General features: G+C 41.2%; 1 protein-coding gene across 8 annotated transcripts in view; it reads left to right on the plus strand.

Moving 5' to 3' along the window:
• CENPJ (centromere protein J) overlaps positions 1-20236 on the plus strand; it is a 47282-nt gene that overhangs the window by 13904 nt on the left and 13142 nt on the right. For all 8 annotated transcript variants that reach the window (XM_061435031.1, XM_061435029.1, XM_061435030.1 and 5 more), the window contains 7 exons: positions 3347-3649; positions 6502-6613; positions 7516-7618; positions 7745-9380; positions 11297-11429; positions 14502-14667; positions 16866-17108. In XM_061435031.1, the coding sequence (XP_061291015.1) occupies positions 3347-3649; positions 6502-6613; positions 7516-7618; positions 7745-9380; positions 11297-11429; positions 14502-14667; positions 16866-17108 (2696 nt within the window). The remainder of the gene's footprint in view (positions 1-3346; positions 3650-6501; positions 6614-7515; positions 7619-7744; positions 9381-11296; positions 11430-14501; positions 14668-16865; positions 17109-20236) is intronic.

Genomic DNA, 20236 nt, shown 5'->3' on the forward strand with positions numbered 1-20236 from the left:
GTGGTGTAATATAATACAGATGAGGGATCTGTGCCATTCTGGAACATGTGTGCCGTACTTAAAGACATTGACATTTATTTATAAAATAAAATTTTAAAAAGACCCAAAAGAATAAAAGATGCAGAGCTGAATTTGACCTAGGGCTACTGAGGAACAACTCCTGCCTGATGAATGAAAAACTGATCAGGGTCATAAAAGTGTGTATGTGTAGAAGCCATTCTGCTCCGCTAACGAGCCATACCAGAAATACTTTCTGGAGTAGTACAGGACAGCTTTTCTGTTGAATGCTAGATCAGTTAATTAGAAAGCATGATGTACTTACGGGGACAAGCAAGCAGTTGGAAGTTGATCTGGAGCAGTAGTTTTGAAAGTTTTTTGACCAGATTGCATAGTAACAAAAACATTTAAAATCATGACTCATAATTTTGGAGAAATTTCATGAACCAGTTCTTAATTCACATGCCTGGAAGGTAGCAAGGACATTTCAAAATGGATTGTGTCCCATGGTCTGAAAAACAGTGGTCAGGGGCAGTGTGCTTGCTTCTTGGTGCTGCCTTTTAAGAGACACACTTTGCTGATTAAATGGAGCACCTGTTCTGTTGAGAGGCTGTCCTAGACGTAGAGAATACAAAGAAGAAAGATCTTGGTAGGTGTGCATGCAGATGTGGTTGGATGGTACCTTGGGTGTGGTGGTAGCACTGGTGACAAGGAAGGCAGCAAATGAAGAATGGCTCAGGGAATTCAGATGTTTATCTTAGACAATATAGAGAATATGGTGTGTATGTGGAAATAACTGAGTGGTTCAGGGTTCTTTTATGGAGGACAGAAAAATAATAATCACTATCACTTATAAAATAGCCTGTGATAGTTTTCTGGTAGAAATAGCATATGGTAGAGCAATAGGGAAGTAGATTTTAAAGTTACTAGTGTGAGAACTACTTCCATGGAGTTATGTAACAGTTGTTTTTAGTTCTCAACATTTTTTGGTCAGGACCCCATAACACTCTTAAATTATTGAGGACTCCAAAGAGTTTGTATTAGTATATGGGCTATAGCTATTGATATTTACTGTGTTAGAGATTAAAACTAGGAAATTTAAAAACTAATTTATTTAAAATAACTGTGTGCTATAAATAACACTTTTTAACAAAAAATTTTTTTCTAAAAAATAGTTGAGAAGAATGGTTCAGTGTTTTTGAAAATCTCTAACTTTTGACTTATAGAACTCAGCTGATTCTCATATCTACTTTCGCCTCCCATCTCTTCATTTATGTTGTTTTGGTTGATGTATGTGAAGAAAAATCCAGCCTCACAAGGACATGTGATTGGAAAAAGGAGAAAGCTTTTTCAAATAACATGGTTATTTCTTTGATATTCCACCAAACTTAACAAGTGGTCATTTCTTAGCTGTTATTCACTGTATGGAATCAATCATATTAATGAACTTTCTATGCTCTAATTACATTAAAATACATTAAAGTATCTTGACATTTTGGATTCATCATCCATGCTTTGGTGAAATCATGCATTGGTTATTTGGAAAATAATAGTTCTCTGAGTGAGGTAGGTTCTAAAAATATTGATGTTATTTCATTATAAAGTATAAAAATTTATATGTATTAATGCTACCACAGATATCATCATAAAAGTCTTGAAATATAAAGCTTTCAAGCTCAGGGTGATGGACATATTTTCCAACATTCTGATTTTTGCTTGAAAGTTCATACTTTATCATTGGCAACAAATACTGTCAGTTTCCTTGAAATGTATGGCTCAGTTGTCTCATTTTTGAGAAAGTGTTCTGCCAAGTACTGTGGTTTAAATCATCATAGTTCGTCATTCTTTCAAGTAGAAATAATCCCTGAAAGATCAGTTAGTTGAGCTTATGGCTGAAAAAATTTCACAGCCCATGGCTTAGTTTACAGCGGAAGTGATTTATGCATACTTGTCATTTTGTCCTATAAAATGTTCAGAAGACATGAACTCAAGAGTTAAAATTTAACTAAAAAATTAATAATTTTCCTGCTTGCTTTGTCTGGAACATTCTTCAGTAAAGCTATTGTTAGTTTTCGAGCTGAGAGTGTGGTGGTGAGCACAGTGGATACTGCCGTTCTGCTTTTGAGTGAGGTCCCCAGGAAGCTCCCTCAGTGCATGTGATCAGGGTGCACGTCAGCACAGTGAAAAGGCAGATACTGTCTCAGTAGTTCTGAAGATAGCTTGGACGTTGGTGGATGCCCTGACAGAGTCTTGGACACTGGGAGTGTACAGACCACACTTTGAGGACTGCTACTTTGGGATTTTGCTCTTCTGTCAGAGATGTCTTTAGGCTGAGGTGGGATGACCATTAGTCAAAAATATTTAGATGGAAGAATATTGTTATTAAAGAAGGCAGGTTGAATCTGATACTCGGTGAGGACCTACCTGACTTCCAGTTTTATTTGTGGGCTAGGGGTGAAGCAGAGGGTATAAGACATAGGTGGCATGCCTTTTATGAAGTACTTCCCACTATGTCTTATTTTTTTGGCCATGCCACATGGCTGGTGGGTCTTAAGTTCCTGGACCAGAGATTGAACCTGCATCTCCTGCAGTGGAAACACAGAGTCATAACCACTGAACTGTCAGGGAAGTCCCCCCCTCCGTGTGTCTAATTCTAAGTTTAATTGAAACAATCTGGGAAAACAGGAGTAGTAAATTTCAAGGGGCTGGTACAGCAGGCAGGATAGCTAGTATTGGCATTTATTCTCTAAGAATTCTATCTTCGAGATACATGGAAAGGGAATCTTTTGTCTGTTTACTGGGTTATTTCAAAAGCAGAGACTTAAACAGAACAGGTAAAAAGCATTACAGGAAATTTAGGGACTACAGAAAGTACAAAACAAAATCACCCATCATTCCACCACCTGAGGTCACCAGCATCTTAATGGGAACATAAAGGAAAAATGTTTTCATGTGTTGTAACGCAGAGCAGTTATTGATTGTGAAGGAACAGTTCAGATTATTTGTAACTGTCTGCACCGGTGCTCTGCATTTAACTGTTTGTCACAGGGCTTAGAGTTGACAGCTCCAGGCAGTGCTCACGGATGGAGGGTGAACGATGCCTTCCACAGTTAGGCAAGCTGCAGCTCTGGACACTGCACATGAGTCGTGGTGTAAGTGCACTTTCAATCAAAAGTATGCAAAAGTCACTTTGGACTCTTAAAATTTCATGACTTTGTTAAACATAGTTTCCTAATAATGAGGGAAAAAAGTACTTTTCTCACTTCGGAGAAATCATAGGTGCCATTAACAGGTAGAACAGAAAATGTTATAGAAAGTCATCAGTTTTGTTTATTTTCTTAATTGTAAGGTTTAACTCCACTGCCTGATGACCAGAGCCAGAAAAAGTATAGACCTCCGGGAAATTCAACCACTGTAGAGAAAACCACGCCCTTCTTGCCATCATATATCTACCAGAATCAAAGCCAAGAAAAAAAACACCCTTCTAACATTTTATCGAGTGAACAAAACGACTTCTGTAGAACTACTCATCAGGATTTTGTTTTAACTTCAAGAAGTGGTGCTTCTCCCAGCGTGTTTTATGAGGCACAGTGTCAGGAAGCACTTGTGAAAAAAAATGATTTGAAGGAAGAAAATGATAACTATTCTAAAGGTGAGTTACTTATCTTTCTCTCTTCTATAGTTAATGGACAGTGTCACCTAGTTGTTCTAAGACCAGGAAAGTCCTGCATATTGTTCTCCTATTCGTGTCTTTTTTTGTCCTCCTAAATATTTGTGTATTTATTTGGCTGTATTGGGTCTTAGTTGCCACATGCAAACTCTTAATTGTAGCATGTGGGAACTAATTCCATGATCAGATTTGAACCCGGACCTCCTGCATTGTGAGTGCAGAGTCTTAGCCACCAGACCACCAGAGAAGTCCGTGCTACGTCTTTAAATCAGAGATCCTAACTTCTGTACAGCCACTGAGCCTGGTTTGGACACAGAATTTGTGACTTTCCAGGAACAAGTTGCAGATGACTCTTGTTGACTTCAGACCTTGTCGTGGTAGCAGCCAGTCTTCAGAAAGGGAGGAAGCGATTTCTGTGTGGATCATTTTTCTCAAGAGCTTAGGAAAAGTTTGAAATCAATTTAAAAAGTGTGTGTTGGTGGTGGGGAATAGGATAGAAGATGTGACAGGTGAACAATAGATTAGTGATGGGAGTTACTACTTGTAAGAGAAATCCCTCCAACCCCAACACCCTTACTGTATCTCTGTGTTCCCAGCACCCGGTACGCTCCTGCCAGAGCACTGGCTCTTAGTGTCTGCTCGTTCCAACCTCACTGAGTGCTCAAGGCATTTCTAGTGTAAAGTCCTGTTTCTGTGCTCACTCCCTGGCCTTTTTTTCTTTCCATATTTTGTAATCATAGAGTGAGTATTGTGTAATAAATTATGTTCTTTTCCCACTCAATGTGGAAAGTGCTCATGGCACTTTCTGTAGCCTTCATAACCATAATTTTAATGTTATCATTATACAGATCATCAAATAATGTCTTTATTTCATGTTCTTTATAGTAGGACTGAATCATTTCCAGTATTTTTAATTTTAATTTGCTTTTCAACTTTAATGGTGTTTTTATGTATATGTTCTTTAGAGTCAGATATAGAAAAACACAAATGATATGACAAAAAGTCTTTACTCAGTACTTAGTATTGGGCACCTTTTGTGGATAATATCTTATTCCTAGTTTAGAGTAATTTCTTGGTATAAAAAGGTCAAATGTCTTTTCCTTATTTTTTATACAGTACATTCCCTTAACCTTTTCATCTTTATTTGGTGGCACTGTGCAGCATGTGAAATTGCCCTAACCAGGGATCAAACCCTTGCCCCTTGCAGTGGAAGCATGGAGTCTTAACCACCGGACTACCAGGGAAGTCCCACTGACCGTTTATTTTTGGCAAATTTCAAACATCCAGAAAAGTTGAAAGACTACTGCAGTGATTACCGTGTACCCACTACCTAGATGCAGCAATTGATATTTTTCCATATTTACTTTGTCTGTATTTGTATGTTATATATATCTGTATCTATACTTAAATTTATCTATTTATATCTGCACATATTGATAGTTTGCTCAGTCATTTCATCTCAAATTATATGGAGACGTTATTTTTTTTTTTTTGACAGCTTTAATTTTTCAGCACTTTTTTTTTTTTTTTGATAAATTTAACGCCTTTTATTGCCATACCTCATTTTACTGTGCTTTGCTTTAGTGAGCTTTATAGATACATGTTTTTTTTTTTCCTTGTTAATTTTCTGTTTAGTTGATCTATCCATAAGTGTGAGTGGGGTATTAAAGTCTCCCACTATTATTGTGTTATTGTTAATTTCTCCTTTCATACTTGTTAGGATTTGTCTTACATACTGCGGTGCTCCCATGTTGGGTGGATATATATTTATAATTGTTATATCTTCTTCTTGGATTGATCCTTTGATCATTATGTAGTGACCTTCTTTGTCTCTTTTCACAGCCTTTGTTTTAAAGTCTAATTTATCTGATACGAGTATTGTGACTCCTGCTTTCTTTTGGTCCCAATTTGCATGGAAAATCTTTTTCCAGCCCTTCACTTTCAGTCTGTATGTGTCCCCTGTTTTGAGGTGGGTCTCTTGTAGACAACATATGTAGGGGTCTTGTTTTTGTATCCATTCAGCCAGTCTTTGTCTTTTGGTTGGGGCATTCAACCCATTTACGTTTAAGGTAATTACTAATAAGTATGATCCCGTTGCCATTTACTTTATTGTTTTGGGTTCGAGTTTATACACCATTTTTGTGTTTCCTGTCTAGAGAATATCCTTTAGTATTTGTTGGAGAGCTGGTTTGGTGGTGCAGAATTCTCTCAGCTTTTGCTGATCTTTCAATAGAAACTCTTCAAGCCAGGAGGGAATGGCAAGACATACTTAAAATGATGAAAGAAAATAACCTACAGCCCAGATTATTGTACCCAGCAAGGATCTCATTCAAGTATGAAGGAGAAATCAAAAGCTTTTCAGACAAGCAAAAGCTGAGACGTTATTTTATATAATTTCAAATATCTGGAAAAATTAGGACATTCTTCTATATAACCACAATACTATTAATATTTTTGTATCCAGGGACCTTAACTATGGAAATGCAATTTAGAATGCTCCCTGCGATCCCAAAATTGCCTCTTTAAGGTGTTTTTTAAAAGTAGGATCCAGTCAAGTTATTGTATTACATTCAGTTGCTACAATTCTTTGAGTCTTTTATAACTTAGAAAATTTCTCCCCCTTAACATTAACTTTTTGAAGGATGTTGTGTTTTAATTAGGGTTTTTTAGTTTTCTTTATCATATTAAAGAAGTCCTTGAGTGTTTTAAAATCTTTGGTGTACATTGTTTACCTAAATTTTTTTTTTAAGCATAGTAACTTGTAAAATTCTCACATTTTAAGACTTTAATCTGCTCTTTTTATTGAACTAAATTGCTCCTAATTTTTATTCTAGGAGAAGGTATTTTACCATGTTTGGAGAAAATGACGGAACAGATTCAGGAAGGGAACGATACGAACTTAAAAAAAATTGGTGATTCCTCAGAAGTGGTTAATATTGAAGAAAGGTATCATTCGAGTTGAAAGGAATTTAATATGAGTCATTATTATTGGTATTTTGTTTGAAAGATCCATAGTTTTCTTGTTTTTGCTTGGACGTGCTTTCAAGTATAGGATTGAAGATCCAGCTTATTCCATATTGTTAGCAACAGTAAGAGGTTGGGAAGATAATCAGTTAAAGTAGCCTTGATGTTGTATTGGGAGAATCTAGCATTTTTTTCCAGAGAAGGCAGTGGCACCCCACTCCAGTATTCTTGCCTGGAAAATCCCATGGATGGAGGAGCCTGGTGGGCTGCAGTCCATGGGGTCACTAAGAGTCGGACATGACTGAAGCGACTTAGCAGTAGCAGCAGCAGCAGCAGTTTTTTCATCTAAAAAACTAATATTCTCTCAAATAGGTAAATCCTGTTTTGGAGAAGAGAAGGATCATATATTGGAGTTTCACATATGGTATCACTTATAAATAATAATTGAGTGTGGTTATAGAATATTAAATTTATTTTTATATCAAAGATAAAATTAATAGTGAGGTTGTTTATTATTTTCTTAAATAGTTTAGTATATGTTATGGGATGCTAAATGACTTGTTAATATTATTAAGGATCTTAAAGAATATTTATTTAATGAACTATTCTTGGAAACATATCTTAGTTATATAATGAATATGTTACTTTAAAAGTTAGTCTGAGGTCAGTAGGTGGACTTCAGAGGGGCTTTTTCAAATCACATATAGAGACATGTATTTCTGTATTTGGGAGATGGAGTGGAATTGTAGCTTTTAATAGATTCTCAAATGGAATTTGTGATGTTGGAAAAGGTTAGTTCTCAGAGGTGTCTATCAGCCACACTAAGTGTAAAGTATTCACCACATCATGGTTTTCATGTTACATAACTTTATTTTTATGATTAGGCCTATTAAAGCTGCTATTAGAGAAAGGAAACAAACTTTTGAAGATTACTTAGAGGAACAGATTCGGTTGGAAGAACTAGAACGGCAACAAAAACAGCTAAAGGTTAGCATTTCTACTATTTTGATCAAGTTATCTAAGGCTTTAGAGATTTGTTTATAATTTGCTTAAAAAATAGCTTTGAGATTACTTGGATATACCAGAATTAATTCAAATATTCTTTTATTTTAGGAAGCAGAAGGATCTTTGCTTATCAAAGCAAAACCAAAACAACCATTCTTAAAACGAGGAGAAGGTTTAGCCAGATTTACTAATGCTAAATCTAAGTTTCGGAAGGGAAGAGAAAGTAACCTAGTCACCACTCAGAGCATTTCAGAGGACCAGCCTGTGTTTAAATCAGAGAAACAACAATTCCAGCGGAAAACTGCTCTTATAAATAAAGAAATCTGTACAGAGAACCTTCCTGTTAAAAAGAGCAGTAAAGTCAGAGCCAAGTGTCGTTCTCTCACACTCAGTCAGAAGCCAAAAGTGCTTAAGAGTAATAGTAGGAAAAGTCTCTCTCCATCAGGATTGAAAATGCCAGCAGGGAAGAAATGTGATGGGCAATTTAGAGAGCAGATCAGTTTAGGAAAAAAAGTGGAATCTAATAATAAAGAAAATGTACCTGAGTGTACAAAACCTTGTGATGTTGGTGGCACAATCTGGAATAAGGCACGCAGTAAAGACAGACTTCCCACTTCCACAGGACTCATCAGCTGTATGGCTTCTCAGAACCCAGCAAGTGAAAGTTTGAAAGGGTCAGAATCTTCTCTTGATGATTCTCTTCAGAAAAAGTTAGAGAATTGGGAACGAGAAAAGGAAAAGGAAAATTTGGAATTAGATGAATTTTTGTTTTTAGAACAAGCTGCTGATGAAATATCATTCTCCAGTAACTCCTCATTTGTACTGAAGATCTTAGAGAGGGACCAGCAGAACTGCAGAGGTCGCCGGCTGTCTTCTACCCCTGTCAAAAGTGTGCGGGAAGAGAAGACAGCAACACTGGGTTCTGTTAGTCAGCATAACCAAAACGAGGATCCGGGCCGTGCCCAGTGTGGAAGCAAGGCTGAGTGCGAGGTTGCTGCCAGACAACGTGATTCAGTGTTCTCACCCGGAGCATCGTGGGCGCCGTCCTGTGAAGTCAGGAGGAGAGTGTACCAAACGAACCCTCCTGAGAGGCAAGCCAGGTGGAGTGCAGGCGATGGTGAAGGTGTTACAGACAGTGATCACAGCACCGATTTGGAGGAACAGCTTGACGTCACTATAAAGCCATCATCTGCGGGTAAGGAAAGGAGTTCCAGCAGCAGAGAAGATAGTCCGCAAGTCTGTGATGATAAGGGACCTTTTCGGGACACCGCGACTCAAGAGGAAGAGAAAAGGAGAGATGTTGATTTAGATTTGTCTGATAAGGATTATAGCAGTGATGATTCTCTCATAATAGAAAGCTTGAAAAATAAACTTTCTGATTCCTCCAGAAGACACTCATCTATAAGTGTGAATAAAATTGACTTTGATGATGAAAGAACTTGGACTGACCTTGAAGATAATTCATTTAAACATGATGGTGTTCTTGGGAATGAAGCCATTTATGGGACTCCCCAGACAACCTGCCCTAACAAGAGTGAAATGTGTGTACTGGACAAAACGATAAAAAGGAAGGTCGTGCCAGTCAAGAAGGGAGAAGACTTGGGCAAATCCAGTAGGGGCCCAAGCCCTCCTCCTACCTCAGATCTGATGATGGAATTCTTTCCTTCTCTGAAATCGAAGTCAAAGTCACACTCACGCTCGGGAAATGATCCCAAGTTAGACACAAGTCAAGACCACCCACCTGGTATGTTAGAGTATTGTAATGAAATGTTGTTAAGTTTAAATTTATTTTATCAGTATGTTGTCAGAATGTTTCTTAAAATCTTAATCTTTCTAGATGCTTAGTAGGTACCTAGTAGGTGTTTGTTAAGGTTTGATTTCTTTTGTGAGCTTAAATAATGTAATAGTCACACACACACGTGCACACGCACATACTAGTATAAGAGATTTGGAAGAATTGTGATTGCAGATTTTTTCAAATTTTAACCTGTGTCTTCTTGCCAAGGCTTTAAAATTAATTACTGTAAGGTGAGATAATGTTTAAGTTTCTTTAATAACCAAGGGCTATTGGGCTTCCCTCATAGCTCAGTCGGTAAAGAATCTGCTTGCAATGCAGGAGACCGGGGTTTGATTCCTGGATCAGGAAGATCCCCTGGAGAATGAAGTGGCAATCCACTCCAGTATTCTTACCTGGAAAATCCCATGGACAGAGAAACCTGGCAGGCTGCAGTCCATGGGGTTGTTAAGAGTCGGACACGACTTAGCGACTAAACCACCACCAACAACCAAGGAATACCCAACTTGTGGTTGGTGCTACTGTGTTACCTCCACTTGTGCACACCATTTTAAATCCATTTTTTTAATGGTCTCATGCATTAATTTGCTAAATATGATGAAGAAGAAATAGAGTAAAATCCGAGTTTCCTCTCTTCCCCAGCCCCAGACCTGGGCTCCGAGAGACACCAGCTTTCCCATTTCATTTGTGTATTCTACGAAGATTCCATGCATATGAAAGTGTATGTGTGAATGTTTATATAATTTGCCTTTCCACACAAATGTAAACACACTTTGTATATACTGCTCTGCTCCTTGCTTGTAATACATTTTGAAGCTTGTACTAATACACATCTGTCTGATTCCATTTCATGGCTGTAAAGTATTTAGTTGATGGGATAGACTTTCTAAACTTATATTGAAAACAGTTTTCCGTTCTTTTATGTAAATTATAAACTCGAATGTCTAGCAAAGCATGGGTGCTTTAAAATATAAGCTATTTTTTAAAAATAGTATTTTTTGCAGAAAGGTTGGAAGTTTAAAGTATAGAAGCAAAAGTGTTTAAACTATCCTAAGGTAACTGATGTATTTCTTTACATTTGTTTTTCCTATGTATTTTTAATATGGTAGAGACATATAATTGGCTTATCCTTTTTGACCAGATGTATGCAGTGCTTTGGCCATATCATTAAAACTGTTTGTGTACTTTAAAAATGGTTGCAGAGATATTAATGTAGCATAATTTTATTTAGTAGTTTCACGTTGAACATTTCAGTTGTTTTTCACTATTAGAAATAACACTGCAATGCACATTTTTGTGTAGAATGACTTGTATGATTTTATAAGTTCATTCTTTAACTAGATTTTTAGAAGTGGGTCAGAGGGGAGATACATATATTTTAGTCTTGTCATATAAATCAAGGTTATTTTCCAAATGGGTGGTTGAAGGACAAAAGTATAGGCTATTCTGTTAAGTAGCATATTTGATGTGGAAAAGGTCTTAATTTGTATTTCTTTTATTGGTGGGGGATAAACTTTGATTTTGGTGTTGATTAGTGCTTTAGATCTCTTGTGAATGCTTATTCATGTTCTTAAGCTGTTATGTATATTTGTTCAAAAATTTATTTGAATGACTTTTAAAATATGTAATGTTAATTTGTCATCAGATTGTTTTTTGAGGCAGAATGATTTGATTCTTCAAGTTTAGATTGCCCCATCTGCAAAGTTAGGCCATTGTAAATTTTTCTGTCTTTTAGAAGTATTGTTCCTAATGCTTTTCAATAATACAGGTATTGAGAATATTTTTGGCTCTTAGTGTAATAGCTAGCTAGTGTTCTGCTGCTGAAAGCATTTTGTGAAGTTCAGTATTTGTGGCTTATCTTCTAGGTGGCAATGCTCGATCTCAAGTTTTGAGAGAGAAAATTATTGAATTGGAAACAGAAATAGAAAAATTTAAAGCTGAGAACGCATCTTTAGCTAAACTTCGCACTGAACGAGAAAGTGCCTTGGAAAAACTCAGGTAAGTGGGGGGAAATGTACAGTGATCCAGTTATATCTTTAAGATTGTATCTCAACTATTTGAAACAATTCCTGTTAATCTAGCAAGAGAAGGAAGTGAAATACATACCACAAAAGAATTTAATAAATTTAGATAAAATGACCTATTGTGGTCAAAGGTGTGTTAAAAGGGGAATTCTCTTAGTGATGAGGTCATAAACTGAAGTTTTGTCTGACAAGCAGTTTGGAGCTGTGAATTCAAGCACCACCTTGGCCAGTGTATTATGTTCTAGGGCTGCTGTGACATAATGCACACAAACTGGGTGGCTTAAAACAACACAATTTTATTTTCTCACATTTCTGGAGACTGAAAGCCTGAAGTCGGGCATCAGCAGAGCTGTGCTCTCTCGTCTCTTCTCTTGGTTTCTAGTGATCCTTGGCCTTCCTTGGGTTGCAGCTGAACATGGGGTTGTTTCTGCCTCTGGGTTATTGAGAATAGTGCTGAGGAGCCACCACGCTGTTCCACAGGGGCCGCGCCAGTCATGTCGTGCATATTTTACCAGTTTGTGTCATGTTCACCATGCTCGTCCACAGCGGCTGCGCCAGTTACGTCGTGTTCATCTGCACAAGCCAGCTCTGCATCCTGGGGATCAGTCATGGTGTGTTAATGCCTTTACTGTGCTGTTGAATTTGGTTTGCTAGTTTTTTTTTTTGAAGAGTTTTACACCCTTATTCATCAGGGACATTAGCCTATAGTTTTCTTTTCTTGTGTTTTTGCCTTTGGTATGAGAGTGAAAACTAGCTTCACAGAATGAGTTTGGAAGTGTCCCTTCTTTTTAAAGATTGGTATTAATCCTTCTTTGAGTGTTTGGTGGGACTCACCTGTGAAGCCACCTGTCCTGGGCTTTCCTTTTGTGGGAAGTTTTTGATGACTGATTCAGTCCTCTTATTTGTTATTGGTCTGTTCAGGCTTTCTCTTTCTTCTGGGTCCAGTTTTGGTAGGTTGTATGTTTCTAGGAATTTGTCAATTTCTTCTGAGTTATCCAGTGTTTTGGAATATAATTGTTCATGTGTGGTCCTTTTTATTTCTGAGGTATCTGTTAAGGCCTGTATTTCTCTTTTTTTCTTAGTCTGACTAGGGGTTTGTCTCCCCTAATGCGTGTGTCATTCTTTTAGTCACATCACATAAGTCCTGTAGGCTTTCTTCACTCCTTTTCATTCTTTTCCCTTTTTTCCCCTCTGACTGGGTATCTTCAAGTCACCAGCCTGTGTGGTCGCAGATTTTTTTTCTTTTGCTTGAGTCTGCTTTTGAAGTTCTCTGTTGCATTTGTCGCTTCATTTCTTTTATTCTTCAGCTCTATAATTTCTTTCTTTTTTAATAATTTCTGTTTGTTCTTGTTTTGTTTTATATGTTGTTTCCCAGATTTCATTGTTTATCTGTGCTCCCTTGTAGCTTACTGAGCTTCATAAAACAATTACTTTGTGTTCTTTGTCAGGTGGTTTGTAGATCTCCATTTCTTTGGGCTGGTTACTGAAGCTTTATTAACAGTTTCCTTCGGTGGTCTCATGTTTACCTGATTCTTACTGATCTGTGTAAACTTGTGTGGATGTCCTTGTATTTGAAGGAACAAACACCTGCTTCCTGTCTCTAGAGGCTGTTTCTGGCAGGTAAAGACCTTGTCCTTCTGGACTCCTGGACTGATGGGTGCCTCCAGGATCACGGTGGGATTGTAGCTGGCTCACTGTGCTGGATCCACAGTGAAGGGGTTCACCATTTGATAGGCTTGTCGCCAGGGTTGCAGTCAGCTGTGGTTCCTGCCAGATCCCCAGTGGACAGAACTGCTTCATGGACTGCAGTCAGGCAAGACTGAAGCTACGTCATGGGCTGCCTTCTGGACCACTGCTGGGTCTGTAACGGGAGGTGTGTTTCCAGAGGTCAGCACAGGTGTGGCTCCTGCCAGGTTCCTGAGCATCTTCCCACTGGGCTCCTGGTCCGACAGGACTGCCTCTGTACCCAGAGCAGGGCTGGAGCTGGGTCACCGGTTTGTGTCGGGATCTGTAGGCAGGACCATGGTCTGTGGGTCTACTTCCAGGGGCATGGGTGGGCATGGCTCTTCCTGCCTCCTTTGGCAGTGGGGCTGTGTGTAGTGCAGTCAGGTTGCCATTTGGTAGGTCTGCATGGACCTGCATTCTCAAAGTGCTGTCCTTGATCTCAGGCTTCACCAGGGTTTCTCAGTTACCTCCCAGGGTCCTTGAGTTCCCACTTTTGTCTGTAGATGGTGATCAGATTGTTGTTTGTGAGGGAGCATGTGAGTCGGGACCCCTTATTCCACAGTCCTGCTGTTGTCGCGCCATGTGCTCTCAGCACAGCATCCAAAGACCCTGGGTTATGACAGCCCCAGACCAGTGTGCTGCTGTGCTCAACACCAGAGTCCTCACCGTGGTCCCAGAGACCATGACCTTTAGTGGTCCTCCCAGCCCCACCATGTTTTTGACGTTTTCTCCTACTGTTCTGTCTCTTTAGCCACACTGGCCTCCTGGCTGGTCTTTGAACACGAGTCATGTTCGTACCCTGGGGCTTTTGCACACGGAGTTTCCTCTTCCTGGAATACTCTGTCCAGATATCTTCATGACCGATCTCTTCCGGTCCCTCAGATTTCACTTCACATACTATCTCAGCAAGGTGATTCCATCCGTAATTTCAGTCCCCTGACCTCCATATTTTCTAACCTCATTCCTTGCTTTATTCTTAACATTTCTAGCGTTCCATATATTTTACTTTTTTATCTTTATTGTCCTCTGTTGCTCCCACTAGAATGTAAGAAGCTTTGTAGGACTAAGGATTTTATTTTTCTCACTGTGGTTTCTCCAATTCCTAGCATAGTGCCTGAGTCATAGGTGGTTCCCAGAAAATGCTTGCTGAGAGGGGCTTTACTGAGTTGATTGTTGTTTCACTACTGTTGATTGAAGGTGGAGTCACCGAAACCAGCAGCTTCTCCATTCCAGGCTGTCACTGGGGCTTCATTTTGTGCCACGTGTGGATCACTATATCGAGGTGGTCTCCTTAGATGATAATGTGGTTTGGTCATTTTAGGAAAGAAATTGCTGACTTTGAACAACAGAAAGCAAAAGAATTGGCTCGAATAGAGGAGTTTAAAAAGGAAGAAATGAGGAAGTTACAAAAGGAACGCAAAGTTTTTGAAAAGTATTCTACAGTTGCAAGAACTTTCCCAGATAAAAAGGAACGTGAAGAAATTCAAGTATGTCAGTTATTTATATCATATTCATAAGTTATTAAAGGTGGCAGTCTTGTAAGAATTTTAGAATTATTTGTGTCAAAGAGAAATTGGGTATCAATGTATTAATCATCCATTGGCTCAGCAGATAATCGAAGATACCAGGAATACCTTCTGTAGTCACGGCTTTTCATTTTAATTTTTATTAAATTTTTTACTCTTTGGCTATGCCATGGGGATCTTAGTTCCCCAACCAGGGATCGAACCCTCACCCCCTCCATCTTAACCACTGGACCTCGAGAGAAGTCCTGTACTCTTGTCTTGTGAAGAGTAAAATATGTCAGTTCTTTTCTTACTAAAGACTTTCCCAGAAAAGACTACGATAATGACATGGATAAATTCAAAATGTTGATTTTGAATTCCTTTTAACTTTACTGAGGAATAATTGAAATATATAGCTATGTGTTTAAAAGTATACTGTGTGATGATTTGATGCACATATACATTGTGAGATGATTACCAAGGTCAAGTTATGTCTGAGTGAGTGGATGTGGAGAATGCCGAAGATCTGCTCTGAGCAGCTGTCTGGTGCACAGTGCAACTTTGTTAACCAGTCACTGAGCTGTACCGAAGCCCCTCAGAACTTACACTCTTCTTGCAGCTCAAAGTTCATGTCCTTTGACCTCCCTTGCTCCATTTCCCCTCCCTCCAGCTCCCGGAAACCAGCATTCTGCTCTTGGAAGTCAGCTTTTCCCCACTAAAATTCTATGTGTAAGTGATACCATATAGTATTTGTCTGCTGCTGCTAAGTCGCGTCAGTCGTGTCCAACTCTGTGCGACCCCATAGACAGCAGCCCACCAGGCTCTGCCATCCCTGGGACTCTCCAGGCAAGAACACTGGAGTGGGTTGCCATTTCCTTCTCCAATGCATGGAAGTGAAAAGTGAAAGTGAAGTCACTCATTTGTATCTGACTCCTAGCAACCCCATGGACTGCAGCCCACCAGGCTCCTCTGTCCATGGGATTTTCCAGGCAAGAGGACTGGAGTGGGTCGCCAGTGCCTTCTCCGATAGTATTTGTCTATTTTTGGTTTATTTGGCTTTGAATTCTTAAATTATTTAGGTTTATGAGTTACCATTTTAGAATAGTTTATTTTTGCACATGATAACTGGTTACCAGTTAGAAATTGCTCACTTCTTGGTTGCACCCCACTGTTTTATAAATAGGAAGTTCAGGGAGGTAATGACCTTGCTTCATGTGTTTTCATGGCACAGAACTGGGATACGAGCCTTGACCTCACTTGGGCCCTGGAGTCTGTCTCTCTGACGTCGAACCCTGGGAAGGGCCTTGACCTCACCTGGGTCCAGCCTCCATCTCTCTCTGAAGTCACACCCGGGAGGGGCCCCTGAGCCCTGTTCCTTCCCCTGTTGCCTTTGCTGCTCTGTTGACTGCTGTGAGGCTGTGATAGGGGTGGGTGTTCAGGCCCACACGTGTTCACGAAGTGGTGGGCCGCCTCAGTCGGAGTGAGCTTGTGGGTGGTGGCGATGCTTTCTTGATTTGACTTCCCTCCGTTCTCAGTCACTCCCCGTAATTTGTACCCACATGGGTGCAGGTGGCTGATTTCTGTTTGTACAATTGCAAGTAGCTTCCTCAGACATTTCCAGGAGTTTCTTCACTTAGTCATTCAGTGCATCTGAAACAAGTCATTTTCTCAGAACCAGTTCTTCTCAGGAATTTCAGATACACCCAGTTTCAGTCTCAGGAATTTCAGATAGACCCAGTTTCAGGGCTGGGAGTTCTGACTTCATTTATTCCCTTTGTCACTGCTCTTCCTTCAGTTAGTCATGGATTCCTCTTCACCAGATAACCCCACTTGTCTCTTTCTATTTCAGTTAATATCTTAGTTTAGATCTCAATTACCTCATGGCTTCTTTGTGATGTCTGACATCCCCTGCCCCCACCCCCTCTCCCCTGCCCCCACCCCCCCCCCTCCCCTGCCCCCTGCCTCCTGGAATCTTATTGATGGTATGAGGTGGGACTCCAGCTCGAACCCCGTTCCTTTTCCTGAGGAACCCGATGTTTCTGAAATGTGATTCGCTAAGTCTTCCCTTTTCTGCTCTTTGTGCTGGGCTAGTGATCCTGGTTTGTTGATGTGTTGTCTCTCCTGTTGCATTGTTTTAATTCTAGTAATGGTGTTTTGTGTTTTTTTTTTTTTTTGGAAAGGTTTTGAAGCGGCAGGTATCTGATTTACAGGAAGATCTGAAAAGAAAGGAAGCAAAGTGGTCCAGTACACATGGCCGTCTTAGAAGCCAGATAGAAATGTTGGTCAGAGAGAACACAGACCTCCGGGAGGAAATAAAAGTGATGGAAAGGTTCCGACTGGATGCCTGGAAGAAAGCAGAAGCCACAGAAAGCAGCGCCAGGATGGGTCAGTGTGTGACCGCCTCAAAGAAAGATGGGTTCTTGGTAGGTTTTGTCACCTTGTCTCTGTTGTCGTTTAGTCTCTCAGTCGTGTCCGACTCTGTGCGACCCCATGGACCGTAGCCCACCAGGCTCCTCTGTCCGTGGGATTCTCCAGGCGAGAATACTGGAGTGGGTGGCCATTTCCTCCTTCAGGGGATCTTCCTGACCCAGCGATTGAACTGCGTCTCCCGTGTTACAGGCAGATTCTTTCCCACTGAGCCACCAGGGAAGCCTCTGTCACCCTGGGGAGATGCTGACTATTTGGGGAGTTGGATTCATAGAAAGATACAGAGGGTGGGAGCCAGGGCCAGGGGAGGGGAGGAGGAGGAGCTGCTGTTTCCTGGGTACAGACTCAGTTTTGCGAGGTAAGAGCTCGAGATGGTGAGACTGCACAGCAGTGTGAGCATACTTAAATAATGAACTGCCTTGAGAAGGTTGAGATGGTAGTTCTATGTGTATTTCACCACAGTTAAATTCTTCTTTTGTGCATTGTAAAGATTTCAAACTCATTTTTATGATTCTTTAAAATCACTGTATCATGAAGGAAGTCCCACTTCTAATCTTTTTTTAAAAAAACTTTTTGTTTATTTATTTATGGCTGTGGTGGGTCTCTGTTGCTGTGCACGGGCTTTCTCCAGTTGCCGCGAGTGGGGGCTCCTTGAGTTGTGTGGGCTGACTGCAGCGGCTTCTCTTGTGGTGCATGGGCTCAGGGCGTGCAGGCCCAGCAGCTGCAGCCTGAGGGCTCAGTGGTTGTGGCTCAGTGGGCTCAGTTGCTCTGTGGTGTGTGAAGTCTTCCCAGACCAGAGGTCAGACCTGTTTTCCCTTGCATTGGCACATGGATTCTTAACCACTGGGCCATCAGGGAAGTCCCTCATTTTGATAATTCTTGTAGAGGAATTATAACACAATAGGCAGGTAATCTCAGTTAAAACAGGGTAAGTAAATTTTATGCAGAGATCCTCTTTTTTTTGTGCATATGATCCTTTTGAAACAACTGTTTTTTTACTCATCTATATTCACGGCTGTGATGTGCAGACACTGAGGCACTGGGGATCAAGCAGTGAACAAAACAGACTTCTTGTCCTCTTGGAACTTGTATTCCAGTTGTGGGAGAAAGATGAGTGTTGGACATGGTGTGTGAGGTTGTGATGAGGACTAAGGAGAAAAAGCAAGGAGGTGGGATACCTGTTAGGGGAGGGTGTTGCAGTTTTCTGTCCAGCATCTGGGGAAAGCTCTCCTGAGAAAGCAAGGTTTGAACAACAGCCAGGAGAGGGCGCAGTGAGCCAGGATAAGTCGGTTTGGGAGTCCCGAGGCTAGAGGAGCCCTGTGGCTGGTGTGGCTGGAGCAGAGTCCATTCTGGAGAGCAGAGCAGGGTGTGAAATTAGAGATGGGCTGGGAGTGGCCGGTGCAGCTTTCCTTAGGCCTTAATCACTTCCCAGAGTGCTGCCTTTTCTTCTGAGTGAGATCTTGAACTCTCAGAAGGATGCATGGGAGGGGCGGCCCCCCTGCTGCAGACGTGAGAGTGGACTGAGGTGGGCTGCGGGCACCATGAGGAGCATTGGGGGACTGTGGTCTTAGACTGGTGGCTGAGACTGTGGAGCGGTTGGGGAGGGTGGAGATGTGGGTGGGATTTAGTGATAAACTGGGTGTGGGGTATGACAGCAGGAAAGTGGGCTTCCAAGTTGAGGGTCATTTTTTTTTGGGGGGGGGCCATTTATCATGAGTCCCCTCAAAAGAGAGTACATGTTTCTGGGAGCGTGGATGTTAGGAGCTCAGGTTAGGTCAGGTGAGTTTGAATTGTCTGCTGGACATCAGGTGGACACGGGGTGGAGTTGGGTGTGTATCCAGAGAAGGTCAGGTCTGGGCTAGAAGTTTGGGGCCCTCAGAATGTGTGGGAGAGACCACTAGGGCTGAAGGTATGGATGGTGAGGAGAAAGAACCAGAGCTGAAGTGGGGAGGTTAGTGTGGTGTCCTGAGGGCCAAGTACAGCAGGCAGAGAGGCCCGAGCCTCAGAGGCTGCTGCTGAGTAAGGTGAGGGCTGAAAGTAGATTCTTGGATTTGCCAGAGGAAAGCCTGACTGGGTGAGAGAGTGAGAAGCTTCAGACAGAGTGTAAAGCTTTGTGCAGAAGTCTTATAGTAAATACAAGGAAATGAGGTAGTAGCTGCAGGGGAAGTTTTTTATTTTTGTTTTAAGATGGGAAAATTAACAAGTGTTTATGTATTAGTAGGACTGAGTAGGCGGAGAGGAAAACCTTGAGGAGACCATGCGAGGGTTGTTGAAGCGGTGTCCACACGGAGAAGGGCTGGGGTTTGAGGGGTGGGGGCACTGGTGTGGACGTCTGTGCCTGGTGATGGGGCGGCTCGGGGGTGGACCCAGAGCTGCACGTGGGGGAGCCCTTGGTGGGAAGTTCCCCCAACCCTTTACCTTTTCTCAGAGGAGTGGGAAGCCTGGCTCTCTGCTGAGAGAGGGGATGGAGGAGGCTCTGGGAGCTTTGAGGGGAGGGAGGGACGGGAAGTCGGGGTCCTCAAGAGCGCAAAGCCAGGGGGAAATGTGGTCTGACTCCACAGAGGTTAGAGATGGTATGTTTCAAGTAGGAATTGTTTGTTATTTTTGCTTATTCAGCTTTTCAAGTGTAAATGGTGGACAGTTAGCAGAGGTTATGTCAGCCCAGTGAATATCAGAGTGAGGGGGCGTGGAAGTTGACAGTATATATAGCAAGAGTGACTGCAGTGAGCCATGATTTAAGTCTGCTCAAGAAGGGCAGAGGTTTGGGGAGATGCAGGAAACACGATCAGTGGATCGTGGGACCCTGCATGCTGTAAGCCCTGGAGGAGGGAGGGTGTCAGCGGGGTGAGCTGGGAGGACAGGATGTGGAGTCAGAGGGTGAGATTCCCCCACTCCCAACCATGTTATTATGAAAGCTGAGCCAAACAAATTTGAAAGAATAGTATGATGAATACCTGAACACTCATCTAGATTCAGTCATGGTTCCCTTTTGCCACATTTCCATGTAAAGTGTTTTGCTGAACCATTTGAAGGTAATGGCAGAAATTGTGGCATCTCACCTCTAAATACTTCGGCACTTTATTAAATGGCACTGGCTTTTTGAATGATTATTATTTTGTAGGTT

Source organism: Bos javanicus, chromosome 12 (assembly GCF_032452875.1).
Source record: "Bos javanicus breed banteng chromosome 12, ARS-OSU_banteng_1.0, whole genome shotgun sequence".
In the NCBI taxonomy this organism is placed as follows: domain Eukaryota; kingdom Metazoa; phylum Chordata; class Mammalia; order Artiodactyla; family Bovidae; genus Bos; species Bos javanicus.